At 44.8% G+C, this 16,899-nt stretch overlaps 1 protein-coding gene across 2 annotated transcripts in view; it reads left to right on the top strand.

The window, feature by feature from the left end:
• The window catches only part of OVCH2 (ovochymase 2), a 1,017,769-nt gene that overhangs the window by 914,866 nt on the left and 86,004 nt on the right, over positions 1 to 16,899 (top strand). For both annotated transcript variants that reach the window (XM_086955909.1, XM_086955910.1), the window contains one exon: positions 8,938 to 9,127. In XM_086955909.1, the coding sequence (XP_086812035.1) occupies positions 8,938 to 9,127 (190 nt within the window). The remainder of the gene's footprint in view (positions 1 to 8,937; positions 9,128 to 16,899) is intronic.

Below are 16,899 nucleotides of genomic sequence, written 5' to 3'. Positions count from 1 at the left end.
CAAATAGCCGATAGAGAGAGAGAGTGAGCGGAGTTGGGTCAGTGTTCCTGGGACACACAAAAGGGACCAAGGGAGCAAAGGATAACAAGCAGGCAGGCCCATCAATCGGGCCCAAAGAAGGGGGACGGAGACTCCAGGCACACGTGGGTTAGCAGACGGAGGGCTTCAGGGCAGCCCGTCATTTTTCATTTTCCACGTTGAAAGTGCTGTCTCGTCCGTATCTTGTTGCTCTGCAGCTCCACCTTCGGTCGAGGTCACACGTGTCCCAAGATCTGTAGCCAGGCTGTATGTCATATCCGACCCATCTCCTCCGGTGATCGTGAATCTTTGAATGGGTACAAGACAATGTTTTAGAGAAATGGCAGAAGAAGATATCTACGCATGTGAATTCCTCCCTCAATTCTACGCAGTTGGGAGATACGCTCATTGGTCACAGTCAGAGGTCCTATTACCAAGCAGTGCATGTGTCAGCATTCCTACTGAATTTATGGCATGTTTATTCGTTGTCCTGTTTATAACTCAGGTGAGGACAAATGACATTCCCATCAACTGTGCGTTACATCATATTCGACATTACGGAGCATTTCCCTTCAGGACTGGCCAACATTTTCAGACAGGGTGGGGGTGCTATCGTCGAGAATCGGGCAAAACAACATTTCCTCAAGGGTCAGCAGCTACCCATGGTCATTATGTTTATACCTGGGACAACGGAAGCGGTTCTATCAAAAATGGGGCGGGGATGCTTCGGGCGCTTGCGCTTGGGTGCAAAGGGGTGGGGCAATCTGGGTATTGGGTGTCAATCTAGACGTTGGCGTTCGTCTCTGAAGAACAGACATAGGATGCCATTGACATACAGTTCCCCTAGAAATGGCCTGATTTGGGGGACTTTAGTCGTCTTACCTGTCCTTTCCTTCTTAGCCAATTCAAGTTCATTCATTTTGCAGAAAGGAGAGGCAGTAACATGGCAAGATACAGTCATTTTAGTTTCGGTCAATTTCGCTGAACACCTTCGTGTTCAAATACGTATCAAATCGGACTGGTGCCGGTGGGGCACAATTTTACCAGAAAGATGGACAGAAAATAGGGAGGCTCTCAAAGAGAGTGAGAGTCGTCCGCAGTCTAAACGAGCCATTCGGTACACGTATGACATGTAAGGAGAGAGAGACGTGTACGAAAATAGGTCATTTAGTGCGCTCACAACACAGAATGGCAAAGGTCAGGTGACCTATAGATACAGACAGAGGGGAGACATAAATTCGTACGTTACATACACACAAACCCAGACAGGGAAGACAGCACATGTATTACACATATACAAGACATTCACAACAAGACAGAAAACAATTGTTAGTCTACAACATCTATTTCTATATATATATCCTACGTATCTTTACTATCCTATTTATCTACGTGCTTAGCTCTTTCTGCCTTTCCCCCCTTTTTCTTCTCGTTTGTCACGCCTGTGAGCGTTCCCAATTACCAATACTCACACCTCCGTTGGCGGATCGGAAATTAACCTGGTCATGCTAGTTACCCATGGTTGGATCTTAAACCATTTTTTCTGTTCCCTCCTTTGGTGGGAAGTTCTCCAGGCTGAGGCAACGGCAAGTATTGATCGGGAAAACAGTCGGACAGCTTGGCTATATCTGTAAGAGTGTGAGAAAGGGAGTAGTGCATTTTGAACATCGGCGACATTTCTAACTTCCTAGGCGGATGGTGCCGTGGCAACCCTTACCCGTACAATTTTTCTTTTTGTCCTTTCCCTACCTAGTCAAAACGTTCAGTCATTTCATCTAACGCGTCTTTTCTAGTCGATTTTATTTTTGTCACTCAGTACCTGTCCAGTCTCTATGTCAGTCCATCCTCCCATTGCTATGCTCTAAGGAGGAACAGTCATGTTTAAGTCTACGTCCTTTAAAAAAAAACTTTTATTTGTCCTAAGGACCATGCTCACATTCCCCTTCTCCCCCTCTCGTCGGCGGTTCGGTCGTCGTCCATCCATACATCAGCCAGTGTTCCGACGTGACCTGCAGAAGGGAGGAAAAAGAAGGGGTGGGGGGCAACATTCAAAACCTCATCAACGTGCAGTAATCCGGAAACGCTTTACCTACCACATACTCGACCTATTTTCACGCAGTGCATTTCCCTACCATCACGGCGTTTAAGCCCAGATGGACCAGAGAGGTCAGACAGATAATCGTTGACGATCTGTGCGACATGAGCTACTTGGTCGTAACCTCTTTTGATCGGGTACAAGGGTGGCGGTCAGGTGGCATTTCTGTGGTGTCGTTTCAGGGCTTCTAAAGCACCTTTCCGGCTGCCTGTCACACATAGTGTGGCTGCTAAATATCGGGTCCTTTTTAACCTTTAGCCTTCATCATACTTTCTCGTTGCTCATAGTAGTAATACATTTAAAACTCATTAATGCAATCCGCTACAACGATGCTTTCGTTTCCAAAATACCTTTAATAAAGAGGGTTGACACATAAATACAGGCCTACAACCCGGTGGGCTAGCCACGGAGCAGATTGGAACTGTGCATGGGAAGAACGAAGCTAGTGGCAGTTCATTGTATAAAGTGCGGCAGTGCAATAAAATCATATTAAACTCTCCTACAGAGCAAGCATGATGCATGTCAGTAATTCATCTTAAATACGTTCATAAATACATCGTCCAATGATCATTCATTTATACCAATTCATTTCCCAACTCATAAACAGTACCCACCCTTAAGTCAATTCATTGTTCAAGCACATACTCAATATCCTTCATATTTACTTTCATTATCCAAACGTTATATATATCTCGGGGCAAAAGCTTGCGCGATCAGGGTGCAACAAAGTTCATTAAAAACGTCACATTTTGCGTCGGCGCCATTTTGGGTGGGGTCAGGCAAGTTCTAGCACAGTCAGAGTGTCTCTAGTCTCGCAAGGTTGGCCCAGAACTTTCCATTGGCAGTTCAGAAAGTCTCGTGCAGTGTGGTTAACAGTCTAACAATATGGACCATGAGTCAAAGAGTGGGAAGGGCGGCAACAATTTTCCTACCGGGTCATTCTGGTGTTCCTCCGGAACTGAACAAGCCTGTGCCGTGGCGGCATCTTAGCCATTTCCGATCCGAGTCTGGTGCCGGCAGGAGTAGCACCGATGTCGTGGTTCCCAGTGAAGGGGGCAGGGGCACCCATGCAGAGGGTCGGGGGCCCCCCGGCTCTTATAGAATCTTCAAGGTCGAGGAGAGGTGATATGGAGCGTGTGCCCGTCCTGGGCAGAGGACCTCTTTTTGATGTTGACCCTTAAGCGAAGAGGGTTGGGGTGTCGCTGGAAGCCTCCACCTGGAGGGAGGTGGGGGAGGGCCGTTCGCGGCACCTCCCCCTTCCAGCGACCCCGCGCCGTTCCCCGGCTCCATCGTTTTCGACATCGGCCGTGCCAGCCATTGATGATGGGGGGGGTGGTCGGCGGCTGAGGCAAGACAGCCCCCCCCCTTCCCTCGGCGACATGTGGCGGGACTACCTTCAACTCTCCAGGGAGCGTGGAATGTGGCAGGACTGCCTATACCTATGAAGGCAGGCGGTGAATTTGGCATGTGGCGGGACTATCTGATTTGCCGCCGTTCTTGCCTTGGCTTCGGCTCTGGACCAGCAGGCGATGGCATGCGGCGAATTTGAAATGTGGCGGGACTACTTGATTCGCCGCCGTTGTCGCCTTGGCGTCGGCCTTTGGCAAAAGCCGGATCGGGTGAGAGAGAGGGGTGGTCGGTGGCCGAGGCAAGACAGCCCCCTCTCCCCCCGCGGCCTGCAGGGCGGCAGAAGGGAGAAGACGGAGAGGTCCTTGTCATCCTTTTTGGACCGCCTGCCCAACATCGTCTCCTTCTGACCATGGGCAGGCGAGTCCCTCGTGCCTCCAGGCCTCGCCTTCCGGATGGGCGTAACCGCGGACCTGTTGCACTTCGGGAGCTTCCGGAATGGGGGTAGGTACCTATTGAGTTGTTTCTTATTTCATGTGACCGTTATTTGGGCGGGGCGGGCAATGAGGCAGACATGTTGGGAACAGGAACAGGCAGTGAAGCCTAGCTACCTCGTGGCTATGTTCTGATATCAAATCTTTTTGCCATTTTACATTTCTTGTTACGAACTACTTCTAATGTTTCTTATTTTTGGTGAAGTCAAAAGCTCATCAGGGGGTTACTGACTTAGCCTGATTTCCTTTTATTTTTCTTTCTCTTCCTTAGCGTGTTTCGAGCTAAAGCTTTTTGTTAGTAGGGAACGGTGATCACTTCATATTTTTATGTGTCCTTTTCACTGGGGGGGTACGTCTGGACGGACCAGACGAGTCCCCTCCAATAAATGGTCCGGGGTGGAACGAGATTATCGATCAAAAGGGGAACATATATTCCGTCATTAGGGTATCATCCTGGACGGACCGAGCGATGTACTTCCACTTACTAGGGTAGCCTCCTGGACGGACCAGTCGAGCTACCCCACAATCACCAACCAGTGGGGAGTGGGTAGGACTGACGAATTCACAAAGGGGCATAACCTACCCTTTTCTACTTGCAAAGACTAAACAGAATATTTCCATTTCACGTTGTTTGCAAACAGAAAATACCTCAAACGAAACAATGCCTGGAACAACAATGTCCAGGTTTTCAATCAATCAGTGGGGAGAAAAACAGGCATGACGGATTACAACGGGGACAAATGTCTGCATTACCTGCCCTTCGCTATCCAAAAAGGAAGACAGAATATTTCTACTCGTCTCAGTTTGTAGACAGGGAAGATCTCAAAGAACAACAATCGATTATTAATCGACTTCAAACAATTCAGTGGGGAGAAAAGTAGGCATGACGAATTACAATGGGGACAAAAAGTCTGCATTACCTACCCTTCTCTATCTGCAAAGAGGGACGACGTTCCTATTCGCCGCTGTTTGCAAACAGAGAATGTCTCGTTCTCAACAAGAGAACCAATATGTCAAGTAGCCTTCAAGGCTAAATGAACCGATACCAATAATGCCAGTATACAAATACCGACTTTCAACAAAAATGCCAGTATACAAATACCGACTTTCAACAAAAAAAATGCCAGTATACAAATACCGACTTTCAATACAAACAATGCCAGTATACAAATACCGACTTTCAATACAAACAATGCCAGTATACAAATACCGACTTTCAATACAAACAATGCCAGTATACAAATACCGACTTTCAATACAAACAATGCCAGTATACAAATACCGACTTTCAATACAAACAATCAATCAATCAGGTGGATAGAGCCACCTTACCAATCAGATGTAAAAACACCCTACTTAATCTTTTGATGATACAATCAGGTCAGTGTGTCGCAAAAGGAAAACATTCCTATAATCCTCGTGACGATCCTACTCCACATACGTTCACAATGGGGACCTTTGACCTGCTGATAAGAGGGGAGGGCAATCACGCAGCTGAGTGTTTTGGTAGGATGTACGCCTGATCATGGCCCAGGGGGGTGGGGTGGCTAGGCATACAATAAGGGCAGTAAATGGTATCCCCTGGCTTAGGCGATGGCCTCGGACATGTGTGGTCAGCCGGACTCGGGGGTAGGGGTCATCAAAGGAGTGGTATTCATATCTGCGTGGACAATCGAGCGCGGAGGGAAGGCTCGTCAACAGAGGGACATTCATGGAAGGGAAGGAGGTGCTGGTCAGGCGCGGCCGTGACTCTCAAGGACAGGGCTTTGCGGAAGAAGAGGGTTTATGACTTGTTCATGTGAGGAGAAGGAGGGGGTCAGGGTGCGTGCAGGGCTAGAGTCGCGCAGTGAGAGAGAGAGAGAGATCTTATGACCTGTACATGGGAGAACAGGGGCAGCCAGATACAACTGGGGGGGGGGGGCTATGTCAGCTGAGGCGAAGGATGCTTCTTCGAGAGGGAAATGGGGAAGGCCTGGGTCAAGCAGGAGGGTTACCTTTCACATCAGGATCGCGTAGAGGGAGCGGGTTTCATGGCCTATACATGAGAGAGGGGGTGCAAGATACGCGCAGGAGGGAAGCTGGGGATTCTAATGGGTAAAAAGGGCCATGGTGCCTAGAATGGCCGTACATATGCACAGGGGTACGGGTTCTTACTGGCAGGGTGATACGGTCAATAATTTACAGTATCCATGGTGCCCACAGGGAGAGGAGTGGGAGAAGAAGTGAAATGAATGCTGTCTATGTACATAGATTTTGTCAGATTTCACAGCACCCACTCACAGATCCACTGAGAGACTCACCCACCCACTCTCAAATCCACTCAGGCACTCATGCACCCACTCACGTACCCATTCAAAGACTCACACACACTCACAGGCCCACTCAGACATCACACACTAAGTCACAGACCTGCTCACACACTCGTAGACCTACTCGGAGACTCATGCACCTAATTACACTTCCACACAGGTACTGACACATCCACTTTGAAACATTACAGGTTACAGTTATTAATATTTTTTTAATAAAAACCTTAGGAAACCACTGAAACAACAATGGTTACAGGGACGTAGTTACAAAATAGAATTTAAAAAACGTTACAAATTCACTGAAAAACACCAAAGGTTACAGGGACGTTATAGTTAGGAAATAAAATGTTAGTAACCACAGAAAATCACTGAAAAAAACAAAGGCTGCAGGGACATTATAGTTAGGAAACAGAATTTAAAAAAACATAGAAATTCACTGGAAAATACAAAGGTTACAGTTACCAGAGCAAACTATAACTTATACCACGCAATGCACTACTTGTAACTTTACATATTACATCACTCATGACACAGTCAGTGACATCACTAATGGTATCACTGATGACATCTCGAATTACATTACTGATGACATCAGCCAGTGAGTGTTAGTGTTTTGTGAAAGTTTCTGAGACTTAAAGATATATACTAAGATACTATAAAGTTAAATGACTATACTTTGTGTACCACTAATGAATGATACTACTTCTAGCATATGTTATGTGAGTGGCAGTACGGCTGTGTGTATCCATGTGTGACTGGGTACTTTTGTGGGTTCATGAGTAGGTGTGTGAGTGGGTGTATGAGTGATTGTGGTAGGGGTGCATGTGGTTCTATGGGTCTGTAACTGGGTATGTATGTGGTTGTAACTATAATGTCCCTGTAACCTTAAGTTTTTTCAGTGAAATATACATATATACATATGCATTTCAGTTGCCAGTAACTTTAATTTTGTTTGTCGAATCTTCGCAAATTTGTTAAACCTAATTTGCCATTCACTTAAGCTGCTGTGTTAAATTTTTTGAGGTGATCCATCCAGCGGGGGCCATAAAAAAGGCGTTGTCCCAAAATGGGTATTCTCCATGTTAATTTCCATGGAAAACTTTAGACAGAGCTACAGCCCGGACTGCTGAACGGAATTGCACCAAATTTGGTAGAAAGATAGCTGTTGGCCTAGAAAGCGCCTTTTTTGTTAAATGGGACAAATCTGCTCATTAGTTTCGGAGTTATTGACAGAAATTTCCAGTTGTAGATATAGGGTATGCAGTGGATCTGCAACTCTTCCCTACCTCATGCTGCGATCTGATTAGCTGTCAACACTTCAAACCAGTGAAGAAACGGGATGGTTTTGATGGGTGTCAGGAGGTCTGGCGCTCTGCGTGTTCCCAGAGTGTGAGAGGTTGTCAGGTAGTTGAGGTCGGTGCAAGACTGGTCAGGGGAACAAAACCAGCTGAAAATAGCCCCTGGGTAGACAGAGATAAGGATCTCTGGTCAAGTACAATGTAACAAGTGTCCTGTGCACACGACAGAGGTACGCAGTTCTCAGGTGAGAACCAGAAAGAGTTAGGCTTAATAGGAGGAGTAATGTACTTCAACAGAGTGTTTTTTTAAGAAAAGGTTTTAATTGTTCTGCATAGAAAATCAGTACAACAAGAGCACAAAAAGCCGACACGTGTTTCGTCACACCGTGAACGGGTAGTGACTCATCCGGGCTGTGCTGGGGCTTTCTCCTATGGAAGCGCACCAGCGTAAGCAAAAGTTCCGGGTTACGGAACACCTTGGGAGGCGGTCCTCGCTACGGGTGGGGGTGAGAGTGAAACGAATCACTCATGCTGCTCGGGGACGGGTACGTCCTGGCCGTAGGGCTACTTTCTATGGTTGCACGGGTAGTGCGGAATCAGCGGTCAACACCACCCGTAGCAAGGACCGCCTCCCACGGTGTTCCTTAACCCGCAACTTTCGCTTATGCTGGTGCGCTTCCATAGGAGACAGCCCCAGCACAGCCCTGATGAGTCACTACCCGTACACTGTGGAGACACAATGTTGCAGCCGCAGGGAACCAATATACCCAACAAGCTCCACCCACTAGGAGAAGACAGAGAATAATGATTACCATTAGTGCAAATTGGAGATAAGGAAGTTGAGCTGACAGAACACCCTACATTTCATGATGTTCATGATGTTCTGTAGATATTTTATAATTAGCCGAATTTCAAGCAAGTTCGACCTGCCCTTACGTTTCTCCAGCTTCTATCCAGTGAACACATTATATTAACTGAGTCCTGTTTTTTAAAAGCCGTTATTTGATCGAGGCATTCTGGCCTGATTACATCTGTTGCTGCCATCAGTAGATTTTTATACCTGAGATACTGGAGTTGTTATTTTTATAAGGTTTTTATATCTGTGTATTTTATTATTGTATATTTATCTTATATCTATATTGTACGTATGTTGTTTTTATGCTTGATTTATATGTATTGTGATATCATGTTCTTTTATGATTATGAACATAACCGATTAAATATTTACTACTATTAGTCACCTGTAATAGGCCAACATCCCTCATTCGGTGGAGGAATGTAGATACTGTTTATGATGTAAATTATGCTATCTAGTTATTGAATCGAAATGAAGTGCAATTACATTAATGCGGGTGTGTTTTCTTTTTTCTCACTAGAAACGTTTAGTTAAGGAAATTTTTATTTTTCCCAAAACGTACTCAAAAGCCTATGATATTGCACTGCTGCTACTAGCTGAACCCTTACAACTGGATCATTATGTTCTGCCAATATGTTTGCCTGGTTCAGGCAATGGTGTGCCTCCTTCTACAGTCTGTGTGCATACTGGATGGAATGTCAATGATGAAGGTAGAGTATCTAAAATGTATGACATGATGTGGTAATGGGATATGATGGGTTCACTTTTAGGCTAATTCCATGCGGATGTGGAATGCCAAAAGCTCTCTGTTCCAGAGCACCCCTGGGACGATCAAGCTTTGGATCTACAACTGCAATTGTTTCATATCAAATTTCAGAAACTATTCCAAAATGTTCTTCAAATTGTTTTCTTCTGTAGTACAGATAGACCTAGGTGCTCCCTTTCTTCATGTAACACTTCTTCTGCCCTCACCCTTAATCTTCTTACACTTTACCTTCAGTATCAGGATGTTGGCAGCCCGAAGAATACTTAAGGTACTGTTAGCACTGCTTGAATCTTGGTTAAAACATTCTTTTTCAGAGAGTCACAGTCAAAGGGCCTAAAATACTGTTCCCATCCCATTTAAAGATAAACTCTTGTGCACTGTTAGTTTAGTTCTTCGGGAGGTTGTGTAAATGTTTCATGCAGCAACATGTACTAGACTCAGATGATTTACGAAATAGCATGAATTAATTTTCCAAAAGTATCAGGTCTATTGCCTACTTTCAAAGAAAAATAGGCTACTGATTGTCAGTGAGCTTGTGAACTAGAGCAATTGTAAGGTGACAGCCAACCTAAGACCTATGCTTACCTTAGGTCGCAAAGCCAGTTGGTATGATAACAGAAACCTTCTTAGGGATGCCACTCTGCCCACTTATCATCAAAGGTAAAGTCAGAAATGTGAGACTAGAAAGAAGGTTCCAAAAATAGTAATTCCTAGGGCATCAGTAGATGATAGAAGAAAACCAAATAGAGCAACTAAAGAGGGGAAACAAAAGCAGAGCTGAAAACAACCTCTAGGACCGAAAAGGACCCAACAGGAAACAAGTGACTGGAATGCACGAAGGCGTTGAGTGCAATGAAGATGAAGTGTTGCAACGCACCTTACACACATCTTGCTCACCTTTTAAAGGCTACTACATCTCAGATCTCTGTGTGATCCCGTAAATGCTTGCAGCTTCCATGTTACTTTGGAAAAATATGCGACAAACAGAATTGATTCCCTACAATAGGAAAAAGATGCAAGCCTAAATTTCGACCACTACAGGCTTGTGTGCAGTTCGAAGTAAGTCAGCATTTAGCTCCTGAAAAATGCACACGTTTCTTGTGGGAAACTCTTGGCCGCATATGCCACCTGCCCAGCACTCTGGTGCGTAAAACACCTCCAGGATAGCCAACCCACCTCAACAGTGAGGATGCCCTGGGAGCAGGCGCAGGACAGGCAAACCATGCAGCAGATGAAACACTGCTTGAGCCCCAGAGGATGCAGAGAAAAAGAGGTGAGGCACAAGAGAAAAAAAAGTGAAGCAAAGACACACTGTTACATCAAACATCTCACACTGTTCCTTGACTGGCAAACTGGACCAGCCACAACAATTCTAATTCTAATTCACCAAGAGGCATTGTCTTTGAACATATCAAACATCAAGGGGTCCAGCTGGGAGTTCAGAATAATTCACTTCCTGGCATCGACGTTGATGTCCAACTACGAACATGACAACCAACTTTCTGGAAAAAGATGAGAAGCATCTTTCCTGGGTCGTTCTAGAAACAGTGCAAAATCACCAAAACATCATTAATATACTTGTCGGAAAAAACAGATAGATTAGAGTAAAAGACACACAAACCTGGCCTGATTGATAGCATACCGTGGTCACCACTGCTTAGGAAATTATTCCTAGCACAGAACATAACTTAGTGATATAATTGATTACAAATCTGCATTCATCTAGCAACACCAATTACTGCCCGCCTAAGAAATACTTGGATCAGAGTTTTCTTTACATAATGCCTTAGCATTACATTGGGTTGCAATCCCTTTCTTGTTGCCAAAGGCTGCGTATACACATACACAATCTCTTCCAAGGTATATAGTTTTCGTTTGATCTGTTGTATGAAAGTATCAAAAATGAGCCTTCTACCAATGTATGCCAGGTTTTCAAAATATTCCCGAATAAGTATTGAAGAAGAAGACCTCTTATGCTGGGGCGCCTGTGGTTGAGCCCTGCATGTAGCATTCGTGCCTTACACTGCTCGCACCAACCTCTGAAATGGAAACGTCATTGAATGCGTGAGCATCACATAATCGGATGCATGCACATGATGCCATGGCACTAAACACCCCCATTCAGGAAGGGTTGTAGCTGACCTACACCTACCCAGTCCCCTTTTAAGGCAAGCATTGCATCTACCCAGACCATTCCAAGCACAGGAGCCAAAGTAGTAGGTGAATTGCCAATGTTTCCTCCTGAGGCAGTAAGCTGTTTCTGTCAAAGGGCCTTTTGAATCCATGGGCTAAACATTTAAGTGTAATGACAGGACTTTGGATATTGACTGTTCTTTTTACAGAGTATGACTACAAGGACACCAGGACCTTGCTTCCAAGGGGGCCTTGAAATCTCCAGGGTTAGGGTAAACCGACCCTTCATGATCATACACTTACTTCCCTATCAATACCCAATAAGTTTGCTTATATATGTTTAATATATCACTGGTGGAAACTCACAAGTGTGATGATGCATGTGTTTGCTGGGCTCACATGTGGTGATAAGTATGTGGTATTACAATGCAAGTGAAAAGAAAACCCCTTTCTACATTTTTATAAAGGAAGTCTAAAAAGGATTAAATGTCCTATTATTTTGATATAGGCCCAAAAGACTCTAGGGTAACCGGTTCAGTTTGACCGTACATATAGTTGTCGTGTGTGTCTTTGTATGCATGTTTATATTTGTTTTATGCTACCTTCAACAATTTCTGTATCATTCAAGAGAGTCAGATATAGAGTAGGGCATGCCTTGGAAGAGGTCCTGATGAATGCCTATGACCCGATTCAGCAATATGGTCCACTTTCTAACAAAGGAATTTATAGATTATTGTTTGCCACAAGTTCCCCGCCTAGTTGGGTGAGGGTCTGTGTATCCTGAAAAGGAGATCTTCTGGATCTGTTATTAAGTCATGTAAGGAATGGATACCCTTAAGTAGATTCTACAGAATGTCACATGTGCTGGTCTGTTTTACATATCTGTCATTCCACTGCAACAGATGTGGAGGGAAGGCCCCTCATTCGTGAGAGTCACCTGTGTGGAATGGAGTGTAATCCAAAGTTTTGGAAGAGTGGGATATATCTTTCTCAGATTCAGAAGGTTTTTGAAAAAGTCTCATGTTTCAACAAAGCGTTGCTGGGTAGACACCTAAAGCCAGTGGTGTAATTGTAGTGAACATAGAAGACTGTCTATGTAATAGAATTGCAATTATGACATGGGTCAGAATGTTGACTAGGTAATATGCAGCGCAGAGGGTGGAACGAGTGCTCGTGATGAGAGCCGGTTAAGAGCTGAAGTATCAGCGTTATGTTGCACCAGGATTACGGCAATAAAGCTTTACCAAGAAGTACGAGTTAGCTTCTTCAGTACAGATTTGGGGACGGGTACCAGCATACTCCCAGTATGAAGAATCTACACTTGACTGGTGTAGCTGGGCCTGTCCCCATTAGAACTGTTGTGAGGACCGTTAATTTTAACACCGCAGATGCCATACCAAGGGGCATATCATCAACGTCATGCGATAATTAGCTCTTAGCACTCTTAGCGCAAGTATAATTATCGCCGGCCAACTCTGAATTTTATCGTGGAGATAGCGTGCTATCAGCAACGCTTTTCCCCAAAGCGAAAAAATTCAGAGCGCAAGCTGCTGATTGTGCGATTATCGCTAGAAATACAGCGATAATCGCACAAGGTTTGGCGAAAACTTGCTGATAGGGCAAGGCATACTTAGCCATGATATCCACCTTACATAGGATGTCATGGCTAAGTCAGTTTTGAGGCATGCATAAGGAAAGTAGCGATAACAGAGGTTATCGCTACTTTGCTTGTCGCTCGGCAGGTTAGCGTGCCCATTAATAATTGGAGAAATGTCGCTTAGTGACATTTCTCCAATTATTATACAAAAAAGAGGACACCAAGGAGCTAATAAAGGTCCAGTGTCCATGCTCCTGATACAAGTCTAATAATAAAAAGAGGACAAAGTTCCTATATAAGGGTGCAAAAGTCACTGATATATTGGGGTGCAAACAGTCACCCATGCATTAAAAACAGGGAAGGATAAGGGAAAGGTAATCCTAGGTATGAAGTACCCTAATATGAGAGGGAAAGGCATTCAACATCCTCTGCTGCCCTCACACACCCCGGAGGATGTCATGCTTCATCATCGGGTGTTTTGCTCCTCGTAGGGCCGGCGCTGCAATTCCCTACGGGTCCCCCGAAGGGTCACTTTATCGGAGATCTTTTTTTGAGGAAATGCCGGATGTTGCATGCGGGTGTGTGGGGAAAGGGTAAAGGAGGGTAATTCAAATACGCGAAACGTGATAGTGTGATAAAATTCCAAGGGTATGAAAGCAGCGTTAAGTTTTGTCTTGCTGAACCCTTGGCAGTTAAGAGTACTGCTTAAAAAATGACTGACTCCAAAAGGCCCACTATGCCTGGGTGTCTACAGTCACGGTCAACATGTTTCGCGCCTCTGTCGCCCGTAGGTCATTGGCGCTTCTTCACGACCAAAAATAAATAGTGAAGTGCACGTAAACATAATACATAAAAGTTAAAAATGAGAACCCTCTTATCTCAACCAGGGCGGGTCAGGGGACCTGCATACCCTCTATGTAAATTCAGCTGCTACACAGAAGCTGCTCCTGGTTGATACCTAGGAAACAAGAAAACAAGATAAACCATATGTGAGCGTTAGTAACAACTTGAAGCATCACACAGTGCCACTATTGTGTACACCTAGTTTCAAATAGAAAAATTATGCAGGCACACGGGATAGATCCACCAAGGGGCGGGGGCCGTTAGTACAAAGAGCAATTGACTCAATTAACGCTTATATTGTTAAAATAAAGCACCTAGGCTCGGCTACATGGTTGTGGTTTGACGTATAACAACTATGAGGTAGGAGCCTGCCAATGTTAAAATATGGTGAATTTACCAAACCGTGGAACAGGTGGTACACCATCACCATGCTTACCAAGCACTAGTAAAAGCACTCCTCCAATGGTCAAGTGAATGGACGCCCGCGTACAGTCGGGCTGTGGAAACAATAAACACAGACCAGGCACATAAATAAAATTGTGAACGTGCCAGTGGAGTTAGTTGAAAATAATAGCCAAAACGAATTGGTACTTACAAAAATATGCGGGTGCTGCCTCTAATACACCTACCCCTGTCCAGACGCTCACCGTTACTGAATTAAGAACGGAGAAACGTGGAGTTTTGAATCGACAAGGCGGGCAAGGGGAGAGGCGGAAACTCTTTCCGGTGATGTCCAAATAGGAAGTATCTCAATGCGCAAGTGCAGTATGGCGGCGAAGAGGCGCATGCCTGTCAATCGAACACACTCATCCCTCGCTCATGCGCACTGGCTTGAATGAAAAGGAAGGTGTTAGTACCGGTGATGTCTCGCAACAGCTATCAGGAATCAAACAATTCCTCCGGTACTTAAGCACCGTTCAATTTCATGGGCATCACCGTATAAACCAGGTACTAATATCATTACTGAACCACACCTCGCATATTAAATAGCAAAAGTCTGTGTGGATGATCCCTAACAAATAACCAACCATACAAAGAATTAATAAATCAGGAGATAACTAGGCCCAAAATTTCTGGGCATAGCTTCAAGTCAGCTCCCACTGACCCCAAAGACCCGTCTTGTGTGCCCGCTGGAAAAGGAGGGGGGAAAAGGGCAGGAACGCCCACTTTTGCCTCTCATTAGAGATGCAAAGAAGGGCATTGGGGGAAAGGGCGATAATGCAAGGATTCACGCGATAGCATGACTTTGCTGATTAGGCGATAAAATTATCACAGCTTTCCCTCCGAAAACGGACGCTAAAACGGACGCTAAAGCGGCGATAATTTTATCTCCTGAGCTTGATGATATGCCCCTAAGGATTTGCTTTAGACCTAATTTGTCACCAGCTCATTTGAAATACGATGAGGTAAATCTTTAATTTGCCCACTTACTTTTGGTCAAACCATTATTCAACTACTGCCACCAGCGTGAGGGGAACCTTAAGGCTCGTGTGGTGATAGCTCAAGACGAGCAGTACACGTGTGCATGTGCGAAAGGAAGCTCTATTGGATGTTGAAAGAAAAGTGTTTGCAGTCATGTTACACAAGGCCAACCAGCTGTAGAGAATTACATCCAATGACAAACGGCAGCCATCTTTTGGAAAAACGGATAGTGTATTTACCAGCAGATGGAAGCGTTTACCTACACCAAATGCGTTGCAAGGCAATTTAATTCGGAAGTGATTGTTAGCCCAATAGACACTTTGCGAAGTTCGTGCTGGCATCTCTGTTTGTTTCCTTCAGTGACAGGCATGCTTGTGACATGACGGAAACCTGTTGTTATCTGTGACAGGCACACTTGAGTAAAGCAGAATCTAATGACAAAGGCCTGTCAGGGAATTTTCATCAATAGGCACCGTTTGATTAGAGTTACAGAAGCATTTCGTGTTTGTATACACACGGGTACTTCAAAAAAATAAAAACACTGGGTGTAAATTCACCAGTAACTGGGCTTCGGAACCTTTCTATTAATTATGGCATCAAGGAACGTGTGCAACATTCCGTCCATCATCTTGTGTGTTTTGCTGTTCACCCTATGTGGGAAGGGAATGCCCAGACATGAGTCCCGTGCTCACTACGCCACTGGAGTCAAGCTATCATGGCTGATGAGGGCTGATAGCCAGAAACTGGTCCTAGGATACTAGATTCCGGTCCAGAGAAAACATGGCTTGGCAGTTCGGGCTGAACTGTTCCCATGAGGCACAGGGTCAAGACTGATTTGCATATGGCCATGTCTGAACTGCGGTGGTATGGGGAGCAAAATAACGATGGATTAAACCCAGATTTGTGACTGGGGGTGAATGTTTTGGCAATGTGCAACATTCTGTCCATCATCTTGTGTGTTTTGCTGTTCGCCCTATGTGGGAAGGGTATGACCAGATGTGGCTCCTGTACTCACTACATAACTGGAGTCAAGCTATCCTGGCTGATGACGGCTGATAGCCAGAAACTGGTCCTAGGATCCTTGATTCCGGTTCAGGGAAGACATGGCTTGGCAGTTTGGGCTGGACTGTTCCCATGAGGCACAGGGTCAAGACTGATTTGCATATGGCCATGTCTGAGCTGGGGTGGCGTGGTGAGCAAAATAACGATGGATTAAACCCAGATCTGTGACTGGGGGTGAATGTTTTGCCAATGTGTAACGTTCCGTCCATCATCTTGTGTGTTTTGGAATTTATACCACCCACAACTGTTTTTAGCAGCTACAGGGGAGCCAGTATTAAAATGGAATGAATGGGAGGAGTATATTGAAAACTATATATCACTCTTCAAGAATGATGAGGAGTTAACATCTGAAAAAAAGATTTTATTGCATGTTTTAAGGGGCTGGTGGGGTTAAAGATTTATATTCATATACAGAAGAATACCAGGCCACAGGGGCAGGGTGATGTTTAGAAAGATGCATTAGAGGATTTAGACAGACTTGTACTTTAATCCTACAATTTGTGAATCAGTAGACCGGTACAAGTTTTTCCATAGGAAGCAAGAAATTGATGAACCTGTGGAGGATTATGTAGCAGCATTAAAGAATTTAGCATTAATATGCAGATTTGCAAATTTACATGAGTTCATACACGACTAGTTAGTCATGTATGATGCAAATG

Source organism: Lissotriton vulgaris, chromosome 2_1, assembly GCF_964263255.1.
Source record: "Lissotriton vulgaris chromosome 2_1, aLisVul1.2, whole genome shotgun sequence".
NCBI lineage: Eukaryota > Metazoa > Chordata > Amphibia > Caudata > Salamandridae > Lissotriton > Lissotriton vulgaris.
This window is presented reverse-complemented; position numbering and strand designations above follow the sequence as displayed.